This window comes from Ictalurus punctatus, chromosome 8, assembly GCF_001660625.3.
Source record: "Ictalurus punctatus breed USDA103 chromosome 8, Coco_2.0, whole genome shotgun sequence".
NCBI classification, from domain to species: domain Eukaryota; kingdom Metazoa; phylum Chordata; class Actinopteri; order Siluriformes; family Ictaluridae; genus Ictalurus; species Ictalurus punctatus.
Window position 1 is genome coordinate 15,768,953 of NC_030423.2, and position 19,115 is coordinate 15,788,067.

The 19,115-nt window shown below is 38.6% G+C and overlaps 3 protein-coding genes across 6 annotated transcripts in view; 2 read left to right on the forward strand and 1 right to left on the reverse strand.

Moving 5' to 3' along the window:
* The first annotated feature begins 1,379 nt into the window (after positions 1-1,379).
* trpt1 (tRNA phosphotransferase 1) lies at positions 1,380-4,862 on the forward strand. The gene is made up of 7 exons (XM_017474084.3): positions 1,380-1,550; positions 1,688-1,769; positions 2,292-2,461; positions 2,691-2,868; positions 3,645-3,701; positions 3,779-3,889; positions 4,569-4,862. The coding sequence occupies exons 1-7, from the start codon at positions 1,482-1,484 to the stop codon at positions 4,589-4,591; spliced, it is 690 nt and encodes a 229-aa protein (XP_017329573.1). The 5' UTR covers positions 1,380-1,481; the 3' UTR covers positions 4,592-4,862.
* A 482-nt stretch (positions 4,863-5,344) lies between these two features.
* On the reverse strand, positions 5,345-14,564 carry fermt3b (FERM domain containing kindlin 3b). Of its 2 annotated transcripts, XM_017474081.3 has the most exons (16): positions 14,421-14,564; positions 12,808-12,852; positions 12,377-12,510; positions 11,878-12,111; positions 10,918-11,034; positions 10,611-10,779; positions 10,433-10,535; positions 10,200-10,307; positions 8,761-8,886; positions 8,566-8,612; positions 8,359-8,483; positions 7,717-7,823; positions 7,155-7,370; positions 6,185-6,309; positions 5,794-5,935; positions 5,345-5,643 (listed from the first exon to the last, which is right to left on the reverse strand). In XM_017474081.3, exons 3-16 carry the CDS (start codon positions 12,498-12,500, stop codon positions 5,464-5,466), a joined length of 1,923 nt encoding a protein of 640 aa, XP_017329570.1. In that variant the 5' UTR covers positions 12,501-12,510; positions 12,808-12,852; positions 14,421-14,564; the 3' UTR covers positions 5,345-5,463. The 2 variants fall into 2 exon arrangements, with proteins under 2 accessions (XP_017329570.1, XP_017329572.1); XM_017474083.3 differs by lacking the exon at positions 12,808-12,852 and having other exon boundaries at positions 14,421-14,493.
* Positions 14,565-16,574: 2,010 nt separating this feature from the next.
* macrod1 (mono-ADP ribosylhydrolase 1) overlaps positions 16,575-19,115 on the forward strand; it is an 88,247-nt gene continuing 85,706 nt past the window's right edge. For 2 of the 3 annotated variants that reach the window (XM_047157214.2, XM_017474798.3), the window contains exons 1-2: positions 16,577-17,134; positions 18,421-18,513. In XM_047157214.2, the coding sequence (XP_047013170.1) occupies positions 16,750-17,134; positions 18,421-18,513 (478 nt within the window). In that variant the 5' untranslated portion in view covers positions 16,577-16,749. Of the gene's footprint in view, positions 17,135-18,420; positions 18,514-19,115 lie in introns of all 3 variants that reach the window. The other variant, XM_053682112.1, reaches the window with a different exon arrangement.

Here is a 19,115-nt window from a genome sequence, read left to right on the forward strand (position 1 = left end):
ATCAGTAATTGTTAAAAAAGGGGTTAAGTTAAATAGTCAAATGTTTAAAAAAGAGAGTTAAAAGAGTGTTTATTTTTCACTGTTTTTCCATATTCATGTGTTAATACATTGATAATTCAAATAAGTATAATGCTGATCAGTCATCTATTAGGATGGTCTGAATCCTGCACTCTGGGATCGATTGCTTTGGTCTCCGCCCACAGTGCGGTAATCTTTCATTCGAGTAAAGCTCTCGTGTAGGTAACACCAAACTTATTTCTCCTCTATATAGGTATGTTCTGCATGTTTAATGATATTGTTAAATGTTTTTGTTGTTGTTGCGTTGCACAGTTAATTCATTTCTGCAGTTTGTTTCCATTTTGGTACGCTAGATGGCGCCACTGACCAACATACAAATACATCAACATGTATTAAGTCACTGTCCATCGTGTACATACTGCATATTGCACTGTTGACTGTTGTCTTGGGTTAAATAAATAAATAAATAACAAATCGTTGTAATCCACCCTCTCTGGTCTTAGTTATACGTCTGTGAAACAAAGCCAAAAGGCAAATAAAGGCCAAAAAACATATTCTCTGTAATAATAATAATAATAATAATAATAATAATAATAATAGTAATTATAATAATTCTAATAAAAACAACAACAAAATAATAATAATAACAACAACACTTATCAAAATGTGTAAATTGAATGTAGCACCTTGTTCTTTTAACATTTATAAAAAGTTGGCTACTAAACATTAAGCATTAATAGTGATAGTAATAGATAATCAAGAGATTTCAATGAACAGTTTAAACGGTTTAAAAGGGAAAACCAAAAACTTTGACTTTGGTTTTGGAAAGAAAAAGAAACTGGCAATGAGTCGCTCATAAGGATCGGTTCTGGAGATTGGGGCAGGGGGGATGTGCATCTGCTGAGACATTATTTCATTTATTTTGGCATTGCAATCACGTAAGGAAACTTTGGAAAGATTTGGCTAGATTTATAATTGATAATATTGATCCCACTTTTTTATTTTTGATTATAAATGTTTTATTTGGTCTTACTAATGCCCGCTCAAACAAAAAAAAAACATATTATTAATTTAAATTAATTTCAATTGATATGTTTGCTAAATATAATATACATAAATGTAGCCCTCCTCCCCCAGGCTACATGTGCTTGTTTTTTGTTTGTTTGTTTTTTATTTTGATTTTTGTATTATTGTAGCTCTGAATGTCATTAGACTATGTCTTTGTCTGTTATATTTTATTTACATAAAAATAATTCAAATAAATAAATAAATCAAGCAAGCAAGCTAAAATTCCCATCACTAGATTTTTCCTGCAATCCGTATTTTTCCAAACGCTCCATGAACTCACTCCTGCCATCTACTGGCCAGGCGGACGATGTACGTCCTGTTTAGGTTCCGTGTAGAAACAAGTCTGTGTCGACTCACTTGGGTGTTTATGTCTGTAGAGTTTTAGTGACGTTTAAATGGACGGGCAGCATCGCGGTAAAGGAAGCAGAGGAAGAGGAGGAGGGTGGAGAAGAAACCAAGATGAGGTGTGTTAACACCTATAGATATAAATACTAACACTCAGTGTTTACTATTTATGGTTACGTCGTGTAGCCTACTTGCTTAATCTACTTCCTTATTTGGTTTCTGTACTGACTCAGTCTTCTTAATGTTTCTCTTCTAGAGCAGAGACATGCGTCTGTCCAGATCCCTGACTTATGCCCTGAGACATGGTGCTGCTAAGCTGGGGCTTAATATGGGCTCAGGTGTGTGTGTGTGTGTGTGTGTGTGTGTGTGTGTGAGAGAGAGAGAGAGTGAGAGAGAGAGAGTGAGTGAGTGAGTGAGTGAGTGTGTGAGTGAGTGTGTCTGTCTGTCTCCCCTTATTCTTTGATATCCTTTAAAATTCTACAGCTAATTGTAGTGGTTCTCATACTGGTGTCCAGGAATCCCAGGAGTCTGTGATTTAAAAATAAATAAATAAATGTTACAGTACTTTGTTCAAATTGGTAACCTGCAAGTATATAATATATGTTTATTATTGGTCCTAATGGCTATTGGCCTGTTTGACTAGTCACTGAATTGACCAAAATTCCTCGGTGGAAAGTTCAGGGAAAATGCTCTATGGTGCTAATAAATAGCCAAACTATTGACACATTTAAATAATGAGCATAGTAAAATAAAACTACTGAGGGAGTTTATGTGGAATTTATATATTTACAGTTAAAGGGGTCCCAGACTGCAAAAAGTCTGGCTGATTGTATCGATTTCATCCTTGTTCTTGAATCCAGACGGCTTTATATTTGTGGATGAACTCCTGAGTCATGGACAGTTCAGCTCATTTTCACCAGAGGATGTAGAGAGAGTGGTGGCCATGGATGACAAGCAGCGCCTTAAATTGCAAGTCCATCCTGAGAATGGACGCCTACAGATCCGAGCCAATCAAGGACATACTGTACAGGTCAGTGGGGTCAACAGCTCTCCTTTAATAGATACGGGGTAAGTGCAGCCATAATAAAGCTTATCACTATATAATAACACTTACTTTGCATAAACCACTTGATCAGCTAGCACATTGTAATTGCTTGGCTTGACTTTACTTAATATTCCATAAAGGGTTTTCCACTTGTTTTGTATACTTATTTTGTATTCTGATCCTGCCATGGTTTGAGTCAGTTGTGTGTGTTCAGGTCCAGGACCTAGAATTGACGGCAGTGGTTCTGGATGCTCCAGACTGTCCACAGGAGGCCGTTCATGGGTCCTACATGAAGCATTGGCCGTCAATCCGTAGCCAGGGCCTGTGCAGGATGGACAGAACACACATCCACTTGGCACCTGGGCTGCCTGGAGAAGGCCAAGTTATCAGTGGTGCGAGTCCCAGAGAGAATTGATTGTTTTTGCATTTATCTCATATGCAAATCAGACAAGATATGTTTGGTGTCCAAGGTTTGTTTCTTTAGGGTTCCATTGGAGTTATGTCTGTCTCACCCAAAGACTTTTCTGTAAATATCTGCCTCAAATCACATCTAATATTCTCCAATAAAATCACACAGATCTGTTTATGTGGTCTAGTTCACAGTATGATGTGTTGGGAAGGTATTAGCTACATTAGATTTGTAACTCCAGCACCTAACAAAACAAATTTTGGGTAGCACACATCTTGGCTGATTGAGTACGTTTTGGGTAAGAGGTACAAATTGGGTAACTTACACCTTTTTTTCTAAGAAATATTCCTTTGCTCTTAAATTTTTTTCACATGAATAAATCAGAAAATGAGACATGTTCTCTAGTAATAGTTCTCAATCCTGATCCCGGAGAACCCCTGGTTTGCATTGTGTTCCTTCCATCTAATTAGCTAATTAACAAGCTCTTCGTGCCGATTTGGGTGTTAGAGAGGATATAACAGTATGTCTAGAGCAGGGGAACTGCAGGATCAGGGTGGGGAACCACTCTAAAAGATGTGGAAAAGAAGAATGAGGTTCTGTGTAGGCAATATGAAATGGTGACTGTGATGTATACTTGAAGCTTTCTGTGGAGAGGTTCTGCAGCTAAATAACAGACTACACATGTAATAATCTGTACACATATAGAGCAAGATAATTCATGTTTTATGAAAAAAAATTATTCATCTTTTCTTTCATCAGGGATGAGACATAATTGTGATCTTGCTGTGTACATCAATGTCCACAAAGCTCTAGCAGGTAGGCAGAAAAGCAGAGGCATTTTCATCCTCTTAGTTTTCCTCTTACGATTAACATTAGTTTTTCCTTTTTCTTAGATGGAATTGAATTTTACTGGTCAGAAAATAAAGTGCTGTTGACGCCAGGTGACGCTGACGGAGTGTTGGGTCCTCAATATTTCTTGCGTGCACAAAGACTGAAACCTTCATGTGAGTTTCTCAAACAGCTCAACCCCTTCTACATTTGAGGGTTTGAAAACACCCATGTTTTCCTAATTTAGCATCCTGGTAGGCATGAGCTAAAACAATACCACCTCATATAAGTGTATAAAATTCCAAAGTACTGTTAATTCATTTGGGTGGCATGGTGTTGCAATGCCGCCTCACAGCTCCAGGGTCCCTGGTTTGATCTTAAGCTTGGGTTCTCTGTGTCCATGGAGTTTTTCTCCAGGTCTCCAGTTTCCTCTCACCTCCCAAAAACATTCAAGCTCTAGTTGTTAGATAATAATCTTCTTTTCGTGTCGAGGTTCCACTTCGTAGTGGAACCATCGGGGTGGAAGGATTAGCCGCTCAGCAGTTAGATAATAATGTAAACTGAAGAAGCCAGTTTGAGATGTCACTCACTATAGAAATTTACGTGGGAGCATGTTGGTATGTTTACCACACTTACTCATACTCGTAAATGTTTTGTTCTCCATTCATTCTTCAGTAAATATGTTATTATGGTCAGGACCTCTGGGTTTTAAGTTTAGATTTGGGGAAGTTGAATGAACTGAATCATCCTCATGTCTGTGATTACTGAAAACTGATTGTGTTATTTTTTTTCCCACCTTTTCCAGAAGTGGGAAAAACAGTCCTCTAACTTTAATGTATGTCTTTTTAATTACAGCATGCGATCTGGATCTGGAATAGACAATGGAAAAAGATGTATTGATCGATTGAAACGTAATGGACTGGGAAACCCGTGTATCTTAAGTTTCTTATAGAGCCTGTATTTTACCCTTTGAGACATAGTACATAAATGTAACATGATGGAAGCTTGGTCTAACTGAGATGCATGTCACAGAGACTATCTGAAAAGAGACAGGAACTTCTTGTGGTCTGGTGAACTGAAGCCTGCATGATGTTAGACAAAGATAAGAAAGTTCTTTTGTGAAAAAATAAATAAATGTGATAAACAGCTGGTCAATGTCACACTTCTTGTGCTGGGTATGATAGCCTGTGGTTTCCTCAACTGTCAACTGAATAAAACATGATGACTTTCAGGGGACATGGTAGAGTGTTGAGAATGTATAGTTCAGATGATTTCTTAAATTATTTATACAATTTATGTTCATATACTTTACTTTATTTAAATAAACCTATTCTGTAGTTACATTTAACTATGCTTCAATAGGGACTATAGGGTCTTTATACACCACACATCTGTAAATCTGTCAGTCAGTGGAATACGTATAAGGACAAATGAATGAATATTTCTGCAAGTCCATTCAAACAGAATGCTATGTGATTATAAGTCTGGCTGTGAAACCGAAATCAGTAAATATCCTTATTAAGCCACATTCACACATCTGGAATAACTACTGCAGCTCTTCAGGAAGGTTTTTCACCTCATCATCAAGCTGTAGCAGCTTTTCATGGTAGCCAGATAAATCTAATGTCATCTGAATTTTTCATTTTTTTTTAATGAAAGCATGTGAAACAAAGTAATGTTTTTTTGGCCTGATGTACAGAAATGAACTACAAAATGATCTTCGGTCCTGCTGTCAGGGCATCAGTGCCGATTAAAGAGCTTCATGGCCCCCAGTGAGTTTATGGAAAAGGTCCTCATTCAGTGTGTCACTCTTCTCTCTTGCACGTGTTGACATGAAGATGTAGCCCCCAATGTACTCGTGCACTATCTTACAGTCTGCAGTCACACAGCTGAAGGCTATGTTGATGTTGCCATCAAACTCAATGGCCACCTGGTTGAGAGAAACATCCCAAAAAGAAAGTCAATACAATTGCAACATGGTTGAAAATGTTAAGATGCAGATCCAAACAAATCATTATGAAAGTGTAATTGAGTAAATGATAAAAATGGACGGATAAACAGAAAATTGCTCTTGACCAACCTGTCGTATGTCCCAGTTGACGTTCCACTGCCTCATGTGGTTGTAACGCCAGGTCTTCACTACGTCTCCAACTCCCAGGTCGATACGGATCAGGCGATTGTTTGCAATGCCCAGGACCTCGTCTTTACGACTACCCTTAAATCTGAAAATAAAAATCGGAATTAGCTGTAGCTCTCATTTACATTCCAATGTAAATTGATATTCAGTCAACAGTTATCATTCATAAGCCTGGTAGCTCCCGTTAAAGCATTTCTGGCTCGTACTGCCATAAACCAGACTCTCGGCTATATATATATATATATATATATATATATATATATATATATATATATATATATATATATATATATATATACGGTCTTTGAAGCAGTAATACTGAATGTCTTCTTACCTGACCATGAAATAGGAAATACCAAAGTCAGGCAGGGACTGCCAGATCTGGAGGAACTTCAAAATAGCTGCTGTAAGGGAGAGCTGAGCCACGTTCTGATAAGCCTCCAGGATCCGTGGGGTTAACTGTAAATACAAGCAGAGGGCAGGGAATCATTGTGTTAGCGTATTTGTCAAAGAGAGTTTGTACTGTCATTCAGAATAACAGTATTATTTTACATAATTTTTTTTTATAAATGATACTTTTATTGACATAAAAAGAATGAAAATGAGAAAATATAAAACATGCTTGAATTCTGTTTTGTATTTTGTTTCAAATTCACATCCTAATATGAACTTTATACAGATAAACAGAAGTATGAGTTATGAGAGAAAAATATTACTAATTAAAAATAAAATAATTGACCATTTTTACAATTTGAGTTTTCTACATTTTGTGAGTGGTATAGCTGAAAGTGTGCTTTATATGATCGTTGTTGGGTTTGTTTTTTTTTCTTACATTTGATATTTTTTACATTGCTATGAATGACATTTCAGTGGGCTGAAATTATATTAGTCCTATTTAAAATGCATTTTGACCTGTATTTTAAATAGGACTAATGCATTAGGAATACAGGACACCATCCGACAGGACACCATCACACACACTCATACAGACACATACTGATTCACACATAGGGGTCATTCAGAGTAGCCCGTCCACCTAGTCATGCTACTGGGAGGTGCTGTCCGACATTATTCTTAAATAAAATTGTATAAGAGATATCCAAATAATATAATTAACAATGATTTAATTTTATTTGTGTGCTGTTTTATTAACAGTGTTGTCTGTTAAACATACAGACATAAGCCTTATAGAAACTCAGTATACAACCATGAAATGCCATGTCCATTGCAATGTGTTGTCCATAGACAAGCACCTATTTTTTTTAAACTAATAATTAATTAATTCTAGATATTTTGCCCTGTACCTGTTTGGCCTTGTATTTTTTGTTGTAGCGAGGTGAGACAAGGCTCTGTGTGTTAATGACTTCGTCAGCCTGTACAGTTGAACCAGATGAACTGGAGTGCTGCATGGCCAAGAAGGACTGGATGTTTTTCACTTCACTCTGATAAGAAGGGTCCAGCAAGGTCAGGCCTTTAGACCCCAGCTTACAGGCCGCCATCCACTCAGAGTACTGCTTCTCCTGCAGGGACAGAGGACACTGTAAGAACAGTATGGAACAGTAGAATGACCCAGGGCCATTTTTTTCTTTATGATCTTGATGTAAGTATTTGTGAACATTTTAAGAGATGAGTAGGGGGTTGGCAGCAGCTACATTTGCACAGAACCCAGAAATTGATTGAACACTTCTGGTGAAACAAGAAGGGCTTTACCGATTAGACACATGTTTCTTGTAAAAAAAATTTTTGCTTAGAGCCTGTCAAATAAAACATGACTCTATAAGCTGTCACTGCATGATGTCTGTTTTCTGAGGTGCTGTATAAAGATGATTCCTAGAGCATCCCGTTGTAGTCAGTATGATCACTTACATTCTCACATCGCAGATATACCTCCGTCATGCCCTCTGGCACTGGGATGAGGAGTTTGATACAGAACTTCTGTCCTGCTATGTTCACATCAGGAGCCACTTCACAGCCTGCAGAGACATAACCCTAAGGCTTTAGAAGACACATTCATTTTCAAATACAAAGAAATGATTGTTTGATGACAGTGATTGACTGAAGTACAAACACCTTGTGTGCTTAAATAAATAATGATGACATCCTTTCCGTTAAGGGCAAAAGTTTACACATCCTATGGCTTTTGAATGGAGATATACAATTTCTTATTGTTTTCTGCAACAAGATACTAATTCAAATCATGATAAAAATCACCAGAAACATTTTGTAAAGATGTTTTGCCATGAGGCATCCTGTGGCATCTCTGGGATTTGAACTCACAATATCCCTATGGATAGACTGAAGGTTTTCTGTTGCACCATTTGGGAGCCCCATATCTGTGTTTGTCTTTAAAGTATGTCAATTTGGCATTCAAATGGAAATATGGCATTTTCAACCAAAGAAATCCCTGTTTGGGGACCTCAAACATTGTACAATTGTACAATGTAAAAATTTACCTTTGTTGCCTGTGTGTGTGTGTGTGTGTGTGTGTGTGTGTGTGTGTGTTTCTACCTTTCAGGTGCAATTGCTGGATGGGCTCTCCGAAGCTATCTTCTTTACTCTTGTAATAGAAGATAGAAGTGTCCTGAAATTTGAACCAGTATTGTTTGTAGTCCCTCAGAGTTAGTCTCCTGGGCCTAAATATCAAAACAATTCAATTACTTACAACAAATGCTTCTGAACTCTTTTTAGCTCTAAAAAGCAAATAATTGGTCTTACCGAAATATTTTCAAATAGTCATTCAGTTCTGGAGGGGTCATGTTTTCCTAAACAGATTTTGTTTAAAATGTAGTCAAATAACTCTCTATATACATTTCCACAGTTTCTTAAAATTGCACTTGTATGATAGAGTGTAATGAGTAACATAGGATCAGATACATCAGGTAGTGTATAAACAGCCAATCATCTGCCTACCAGCTGGTTTGTGTTGCTGTTATCTCCCACAATCTTGACCTCAAGAGATTTCAGGGCAGAGTCCAGGTCATCCATGCCTTGGTTGGCATTACCATCCTGTGACATTGACAGCTTCCCTATATGGTACTGCGAGAGGAATAGAGCTAGGTTATTTTTATATGCAGTATGTGTGGGTTGCAGTTATACTCAAAAAAGGTAAAAAAAAATTTGGCATCCACATCAGCTTAAGTAATGAACTGTTAACAAAATCCTGTGGAGTAGTCTTCTTAATTTTTGTTGAACCAAACACAGCACCACCAATGGTTGTAATAAAAATACATAGAATTGTTGAAGAAGTGAAGCAGTGGATGATTTCTTTATTGTTTCATTATCAAGCAATTGATGTACAGTATATGAGATTGTAGCTATCCCATCTAATATTGTACCCAGCCATAACTGGTTAAGCCTGTGACTTTAGGACTGTGTGGCAGGGAGGACTGTTATAAAGGTGGGAGGGTGGAAATAATTACTCAATACAGAATAGAGAAAGAGGAACTGAGAGAGGAATTACCAGCAAGTATTGATGTTGCACAGAGGTTACTTCTGGAAATGCTATTTTAGTGATGATGTGGGAGTAAAGCTAAATGTTAGTGTCAGATCGTCAAAGAAGACCTTTCTGTCATGTGCAAGTTGTTTATTTACAAAAATTAATGCTAGAGAAAGGGCTTTTTTTTCATTCCCAAATGTGTATTGTGACAGTCAAAAGATGTTTAGGGATGAGCAAAGATCCATCCATCTTCTACCGCTTACTCCTTCTTCAGGGTCGTGGGGGAACCTGGAGCCTATCCCAGGGAGCATCGGGCACAAGGCAGGGTACACCCTGGACAGGGTGCCAGTCCATCGCAGGGCGCACACATACACATTCACACACCCATTCATACACTACGGACACTTTAGACACGCCAATCAGCCTACCATGCATGTCTTTGGGGGACTGGGGGAGAAACCGGAGTACCCGGAAGAAACCCCCGCAGGGGAGAACATGCAAACTCCACACACACATGGCTCCGGCAGGAATCGAACCCCGGAGGTGTGAGGCAAACATGCTAACCACTAAGCCACCGTGCGCCCTGAGCAAAGATCATACATAAGGAAAACATAATCAAGAATCAAACAAGATCTTTTGTGTTATTTTAGTGACTGATGCTCATAAATTGTGCACAAAATGACCAGAGACATGAGCAGGATAAAACTAGTCAGCACTTCTCTTATTTTCCCTCACAGAAACCCATTAAACTGCACTGCTGTTACACTAGTGGGTGTTGCCTGCTTATTGTGGTTTAAAGGCCTTTGTTTTTTTTAATAGTGAAGTCTGACCTGTGTTTCCTGTGTGTAGCTGTAAGGCACTGTGTGTAAATCAGGCTGTGTGGCTTCAGGAACCTGTGAAGCATTAAACCAACCTGCAGGGCTCCAAACAGCATCATCTCTTCCTCAGTACAGTCGTTATCCTCCAGAAGGATTGCCCAGCGTGCCTGCTCATACAGCTGCGTCAGACGCACCTCATCGTACTGGCAGAAATAAGGTTTCGAGCCAGCATTTACAGCATGCATATTATAATGTATCATGTATGTAAACTGCATAGTTAATACTTAAAGTGATTTTCTCAAACAGAGGCACTCAGAAACACACACACCTTGGGTTCCATGTCATGAAAGGTGTAGTATTTGAAGCGTAACCACAGCTTCTCATTCTCCTGTATTCCCTGCTCCATGAGTGATCGTGATGAATCCAACCATCTGGATGAAAAGAGATGCATTATAAATGTTTTGCATTTGCAATATTAAGAGCTATTCAGTAGTGTTTGCTCATACCTGCTTTGGATGTGTGTTTTGTCCACCTTGCTGGCTGGTCGGTAGAGTTTAGCGATGGTCTCCGGAGCAGGAGACGGCTGGCACACAGACAGAATCTTATAGACAGCCTCAGTTTTAGGGGAGTCAGCAAAATGAGCCGGCATGCCATTATACAGAGTTGGAACTGATCCTGAAGGTATAGTTTGGTTGTAAATGATGCAAAAGTCTCAAATCTTTTCAACTGTGTTTAGATAAAATGCACAATTAATGTATTTTGGGAATAGATTATTTAATATAATGATTTAAGATACACAACTGTGTGAAATACCTGATGTCAGTGGGACGTCTGTTAGGTCATACTCCTCCTCCACAGAATCTTTGTCTTTCTTTTTCTTTTTCTCCTCCACTGGCCTTAGCAGAGACAGTTCCTCTGGATGGCGGATGTCTGAGAGAAAGCAGAAAAGAAAGAAATGGATGGAAACAGAGTAAAGTCACCTAAACCTTTCATTCATTCACTCATTCATTCATCTTGAGTAACCACGTTATACTCGTCACGGTTGCATTGGATCACAAGCTGATTCCAGAATCACTGGGTGTGAAGTGGGAATATACCTTGGATGGGACACCATCACATGGCACCATTCACACACTCATTCACACCTAGGGCTAATTTAGTTTTACCAGTGGCATGTTTTTGGGAGGTAAAATGAAGAACCCAGAGGAAATACGCATGGACATGTAAAATTCAACACAGATGGTAACCCAAGCTCAGGATCAAACTGCAGATGCTAGAACTGGGAGTCAGTAATGATACCCAATATACTAGATAATAAATTGCTCATCATGGTGGTTCCACCAAATAAAAAAATAACACAAAAGAAAAAGAATAAGAATAAGGCACACCTACACTGTTTTTCCTCAACACAAAAACCAGATTCCGTGAATACTCAGTTGGAAACAGGCCACTAGCTGCTTAACCCACATAAACTTCATGTTACTGTAGCTAGACAGCATCTGAATGACTAGGATTCCTGTGTATGAGCCACAGGATAAGGTACATAACAGGAAGCATGCCCATAGCAAGCAAGATCATGATTTGTCATTGCATCACTGAATTATGGTACATAATGCTTTGATCAAGACACACTATAAATTTCACAGATCTGCTGTGAGATACTGTTAGATATACTGTATATCAGAAATAAAAACACCTGCTGTATTGTGCCACTGATATCTGTAATATGCTTTGTTATAATACTGAACTTCAGCACCGTGTTAAATGTCTTACTCAAAATCCTGCAGATTCCCTGCACAGTACGGAACATGGAGCTGGAGAAGCAGACACGGAGCCGCAAGGTGATTCCGTTAGGCAGGCCCAGCCGAAGAGGCTTGTGTTGGGGGGTGAAGTGCAGTCGAGCATCCGCATGGATCCCACATTTATCGAGTGTCCAGGATGTCCGCAAGACCCACTGCTGCTTCTGCTCCCACCAAATTGCATGGTCTGACCAATCCTGCTGCATCTCTAATACAAGAAGTCAAAACATACAATCAATAATGCAGGGGTTTTAGCTCATCACATTAATCAGAATAAACTCACTGCATGTATAACTGAGCATCTTAAGGATCCTGTAATGGTCAAAATATATGTTAGACGTCTAATACCTTGGTTTGGCTTTGCATGTGTGTCTTATAATCTTTGCTATGAAGATTGCTATGTTTGTACAAGACAGTTTTTTGTTGTACTCTCCCAGCCATGCAAGATGTATGATATTGGATATATAACTTACGTGTTTTTTCTACAATTTTCAGAATGACCCCGCCTATGTGAAGGTCAGAGGTTACGCTGATTTTAATGGGTGGAGCTTCAGGGCCTAGTTCCTCCACACTGACTGACAGGTCCCATGCCGCCATCCTGAAGGAGCTGGAGAGAACAAATGAAACAGAGGTAGAACAGAATCAATAGAAGCAAGAATCTCAATTAATGGACATATTCATAAAATATTGTTTGCTACAGATGCTGTTATAAATTGAACACATTTAAGGGAGCAGTTTGTTATTTTAGGGTCCTCTACTGCCTGCCAGGTACATTAAAAGAGAGAGAGAGAGAGAGAGAGAGAGAGAGAGAGAGAGAGAGAGAGAGAGAGAGAGAGAGAGAGAGAGAGAGAGAGAGATTTTAATTTCCATTTAAAAAAATAATTGGCAGGCTTGTGATGCTTACCACTGGGGGAGCAGCTTATTTCTGGTTGAGAAGATTGTCAAAAGTCTGAAATGTTGAAATTAAACAAGCATAGAAATAACTTTAAACATCACAAACTGCACCTAAAAAATGCAACAAAATGACCCTGACTATATCAGTTACAGCAGTTGTTTATTGTGCTTGTTTTTGTCATTTTCTCTGCTGAGCTGAATGAACTAACACTTGTTTCAATGTTATTCCTATTTGTAAGCATGCTGTTAAAAAGAATGACTCGGCTTGTCTATCACATGTTAAGCATGAGTCTTCTAGCACTCACACACATGTGGACAAATGCACACACTGTGTGATCCCCCATCTGTATGACACTGCATTTCTACATCTTGCCCTGCAGTAACCAATACTTCCCATTTTTAATGCAATCACACTAAACCATGTTTCCTCTTTCAGTTTAACATAAACAGCCATTTTAACCATACACAGGCATGTGTAAACACACAACCCCAATACCACAAACGAATGAGGAAGGGTGGGGGCTTAGGGAGTCCTACAACATGAAAAATATACGTATATGATCAAAATATGTTCTTCAAAAACATGTCCCAGACCCAGATATTATGACCAAACCATATGTGTACTTACTCATCTAATTTATTTTACTTATTATCTTTATAAGAATGACAGCCATATCAATATGAAGATAAATGTTTCTTTACAGTTCTGACATTCCTCTTGAAACCTGTTCTGTAAGGAAAATCCTCTGCCGTAGGGTTCCACCAGGAACCTTTAAGGATCCCCAGAAGGACAACTCAACATACAATTGACTTTAATCTAGGTGTATATTTTTATACAACATGTAACTGAGCAACATTCAGTCATGGCTGGGTAGGAGTAAATGTGTAAACATGGGTGCGTATAAATTAGTCATCATATTCATTTCCTTACATTTTACATTTATTGTACACATATTAAGATGACAAATATGATTGCAGAAATGTACTGTTTGAAATAAAGTATTCTTCTGCCAATATTTTAATAGTAGAACAATGTTTGTGTATATAGTTAATCAATTTATATCATAGGTTTGATAACGAATGAGAAATGAGAATTTTTTTTTCAAGAGGATGATTTATAGTTTTTATACATTTTTCCACCCTCTCAACACTTTTAACTAAGGATGATATTCCATAAATATTCTATATTTGCATTTACACGCATGAGTAATATTGTATTGTCAAAATATAATTTGCAAATAGCTTTTTTTTTTTAAAAGCTATACTTATTTATATACTTACTTATACACTATTTACTGTAAATATCCATTCATACATTGTTGTTGTTGTTGTTGTTGTTGTCATTAATACCAGGATCATAAATGATTAAGGGGATGTACATTTTCACAGGTACACTGATATATTTTTTCTCACATGTACTTTTTAAGGTTCTAATGACTTTTTTGTGTCATTTTTAAGGCGTTCTCCTTTCAAACTAATTTGTGTTGAGTAGATTGTCACTGTTTAATTCCTCATATCGATATCAAATTACTATGAAACTCACTATTAAGTACACCATCATCAGTAAAATCAGTGATAAAAGATAGTTACCTTTTCTGTCTTTTGGTGAGTGCAATGTCTTACCTTCAGAAGTCACTTATATTTTTCTGCTTGCCTTCACACTGAAGGTGTTGGGTTTTTGCTGTGAGCTCCCGCAGCAGTGTGAAAATGGGTGTTTCTGTTCTGTCAGTTTATGCATATCGAAACAGCGTGTGACCACAGTCTCCCTGGGTGTGTTCTTACATTATATGAAGAGCTGAGAACACTTAAAATAACTGTGCATCTAGTCTATTACAGCAGATAACAAGATGAACTTCTCCATATTTCAGTGAGTTAATTCAATTAGTTTAATCTTGCTACAGTGACTCATGACAGTGCTGCCTTTTTCACCCAGCTCAAAAGTGACTAATTGCAATGTATTGTGCACCCATTTAACTTAGGCAAGCATAGAGAGGACAGTTATTGAATCTGTAGACTCTTTGGAAAAAGTCTGTTTTCAGTACATTTTATAAAAGATCCAACACTACCTTCTGCATATCAAGATTGCTTTACAGTACTGTATTTGTTTAGTGGGTTATAAACTGTCAATGTCACTAATGTCACAAGGTTACTTCAATAACTGCCCTCTCTGTGCTTGCCTAAGTTAAATGGGTGCATGTTGCACATGTTTACATCTAGAGGGCAGTGTAGGATAATGAGTGTGAAGATGCCAAAACTTGAATGAAGACCTAGCTAAAATGGCAGTTCAGCCATTTAACCCAGTTTAATATGGCCTATTTGTAACCTGTCCAATTTAGAATTTCACAAAGAAAGGAGATATACTGAAATGAATATATAAATGAAAAACCTGAACTTCACTGAATTGTCAGAAACTATTACAGTATATGGTTATTTGTGTGCAATATTACAGATGATCCATTCATCCATTTTCGGTACTGCTTATCCTACACAGGATCAGGGGGAGCCTGGAGCCTATCCCAGGGGACTCGGCATCCGCGGCGGGGACCCTGGATGGAGTGCCAAACCATCGCAGGGCACAAACACACACACACACACGCACACACACACACACACACACATTCACATTCACACACTATGGACAATTTAGAGATGCCAGTCAGCCTACAACGCATGTTTTTGGACTGGGGAGGAAACCAGAGTACCTGGAGGAAACCTCCAAAGCATAGGGAGAACATGCACAAAGGACTCAAACCCCAAACCCTGGAGGTGTGAGGCAAACGTCCTTACCACTAAGCCACTGTGGTCCCCATATTACAAATGAAAATTCTCAGAATTAATGTAGGCCATGTGCTTATCAATTCTTACAAGGCCCTTGAAATCTTACTCATAGTTCTAATTTACAGGTGTTCATATTGTGTAATTCTTTGTTGGGGTCGGTGTACTGTATATAAGACAACTAAGGAATATAAAAAGATGTGGTGATACAAACGGATAAAAAGTATGGCACGTCTTTATTTAATAAATAATTGTATGAGTATTAGCTCACTCATGCTATAATCTGGTAAACTGCTGTGTAATAAGAGGAATAATACACTTGGGGACATACGGTTATGGGAAAATAATCACCTGAAGGGTGGTAAAGACCGTCTGTTTTCTGTTGGGCTGTACCACACTGCTCTGCTGTTGATTATATTCCTAAAATCTGGCTGCAGTAATGTTGAGGACCCCTGCCCTGAACAGACCAGATATTATTGTAATATCCCACTCAAAAACACTGTAGCCGAATGCATTGACCACTAGACGGCGGTGTAGGAAAATAAGACACCTCGAAATCTCTGGTAAAGTCCAAATTAATTGACCCCTATTTAATGGTACATCCCTTTACTCTTAAATTAAGTTTAATTTAGATGTTTGATATTTTGTACCTTACATTAACATTACACTTAGTGGTTTAGTTCAAATTGCAGGTTAAAAAAAAAAAGTTTTAGAAATGCTTAACTTACTTAGCCTTGGATTAGTACTGAACTTTAGATCAGTGCTCTTTGACGTTATAACCGCATAATAACTGAATAGTTGGATCATAAATCAATGAGAGTCGGGGGGTTTTTTTATGTAAAACTTGGCTGCAAATATGTTGAGAACCCCTGCCCTGAATAGAATTCGTATATCACTCAAAAAGGATGGAACCGAATGTAATGGCCACTAGACGGCAGTGTGGGATAATAAGACACCTCGAAATCGCGGGTAAAGTCCAATGTGAAGTATACAAACATTGCACCCCTGTTGAATGGTACATTCCAAGTGCTAGACGCCGTGCAAACGTAAAGGACGTTATACTTTCGTTTTTTTCCGTCCACAAATGCAAACTTTAGGTGTATAAACAAACAAATAACGCTGTTTAAAGCAGACTCAGAGTACATAAACACTGTGAGCAGTATTACTAATTTAGGTTATGGCGTTTCAGATATCCAAACTCGTAGCTCGTGTTTCAGTGTCCGTGTTGTCTCGGGTTTTGGAAAAGCAGAAGCTCTCGCGCGGTGTGAACTTCAGTCTGTTTCACACCGCTCTGAATTCCCCGCCGAGCGCGCGCCTAGGTATAAATATAGCCGCGCGATCGGAGAAGTTTTCCACCTCGTCTGCAACCTCGAGGTGGTTCCGCGAGGGAAAAGGTTTTAGTGTGTCCAGAGGCGTGTTGAGTCGGAAGGGGTCGGTCGTGGTGCTGTTCGGAACTGTCGGTGTGTCCGCTGTCGTGCTGAGCTCGAGCGCAGTTTGTGCCATGGCCGCGCGCTCACCTCTCAACTTAGACTCGGACAAAAGTGACTGGAAAGATGTGAAAAGTGAGTTCCTCTGCTGTGGTTAGGTCAAGTGAGGAGAGCTCAGACAAACCCATTTACTGATTTTGAATTAAACTTGAGTGAAGGGTCACATTTGGGTGTGACAAACTTATTTATAGTGCTTTTACAACTCATAAACTACATTGCTTTGATAGTCTTAGGGCACACGCTGTATTACTTTTTCAAAATACAGTGTAATTCTGTATTTTGTAAGTGTATAAGTGTAACCGGTGAAAAAAAAATTAGCAGATCAATTAGATCCAACTGTACAATCCAGCTTGGGCTGACCAGCTATCAATTTCCACAACAGAGTCCAAACTGGTCAAACTTAATCTGGATGACCGTCTGCGCCTGCTAGTAAGCACTGGTAGAAAGTAAACAGTTTCTGAATGATCACTTAATTAATGCTATGTCATTGACAAGTTATTCATTCATGCATCTCCATGAATCTTTTTGCCCCAATCAGGGTTGCGGTGGATCACGGGAACACTGGGAATGAGGCTAGAATAGACCCTGAATGGGACACCAGTCCATCACAGGGCACCATACACACACATTCGAACACTTGTTCACACCTAAGAGCTATCTGTTTTGGGAGGAAACTGAAAAACCCAGAGGAAACCCACACAGGCACAGCAAAAAATGCAAAATTCTACATAAACAGTAAACCGAGATCAGGATTGAACTGGGGTCCTGGAACTGTGAGGCAGCAATGCTTCTCACTCCACTACTGTGCTGCACCAAAATATCAAACATATATTCATCAATTTAGTTAGTAATAAGGAACATGGTACCTAGTCTACCAACTGGTGAAGTTGGTCAACCCAAGCTGGATTTTTTTTGTAGCATATACAGTAACTTGTATCTAAATAATTAAACAGAAGGAATGAAGCAAAGAAATCAAAAGCATAGATATCTCACCATGATTTATCCTTCATTTGGTTACCTTTAAACCATCTGTATCTTAACAGCCAAATTTGTGTTTACAATGAGCCAGTATTCCATCTGTCTATGTGACCATGTGATTAAAATATCAATTAAGCCTTAAATGGTTTTAAAATGGATTAAATGAATGTCGGATTAAATGGACCAATGAACCATTTTACTTATTATTGAAGGCTTATTAGCATTGATTCAGGAAAAAACACTAGTCAGATGTGGCTACATCTAGTTCTGACCTTATAATTTGCATAATGTGACCCAGCAGCCTTAATTTATGTACAATGTGTGTGTTGTGGTTTGTGTTTGTGACTTACTGTCTCATATCATTATACTGTGTGCTTTATTAGAGGAACTTCTGTCCATGAGCCTGAAGGAGAGGAGAGAGATGTACAGGACGGACTACATCTCCCTGGACCAGGTTCCTGTCTGGAAGCACTCAGGTAACTATATACTTACATTCACTGCCTTGTGAAAGTATTCACCCCTCTTGCCAATTTTACTATTTTGTTGATTTACAGCCGGGAATTGAAGTGGATTTTTGGGGCGTTTGTATCATTTGATTTACACAACATGCCTACCACTTTGGAGATGCTAAATATTTTTTATTGTGAAACAAACAAGAAATAAGACAAAACAATCCAGAAAACAGACCACTCCCCCCCAAAGCCAATGCTTTGTAGAGCCACCTTTTATAGCAATTACAGTTGCAAGTCTCTTGGGGTACGTCTCTATAAGCTTGGCACATCTAGCCACTGGGATTTTTGCTCATTCTTCAAGGCAAAACTACTCCAGATCCTTCAAGTTGGATAGGATCTGCTGGTGTACAGCAAGCTTTAAGTCAGATTCTCAATTGGATTGAAGTCTGGGCTTTGACTAGGCCATTCCAAGACATTTAAAATGTTTCCCCTTCAACCACTCAAGTGTTGCTTTAACAGTATGCTTAGGGTCATTGTCCTGCTGGAAGGTGAACCTCCGTCCCAGTCTCAAATCTCTGAAAGACTAAAAGTAGGTTTCCCTCAAGAATTTCCCTGTATTTAGCACC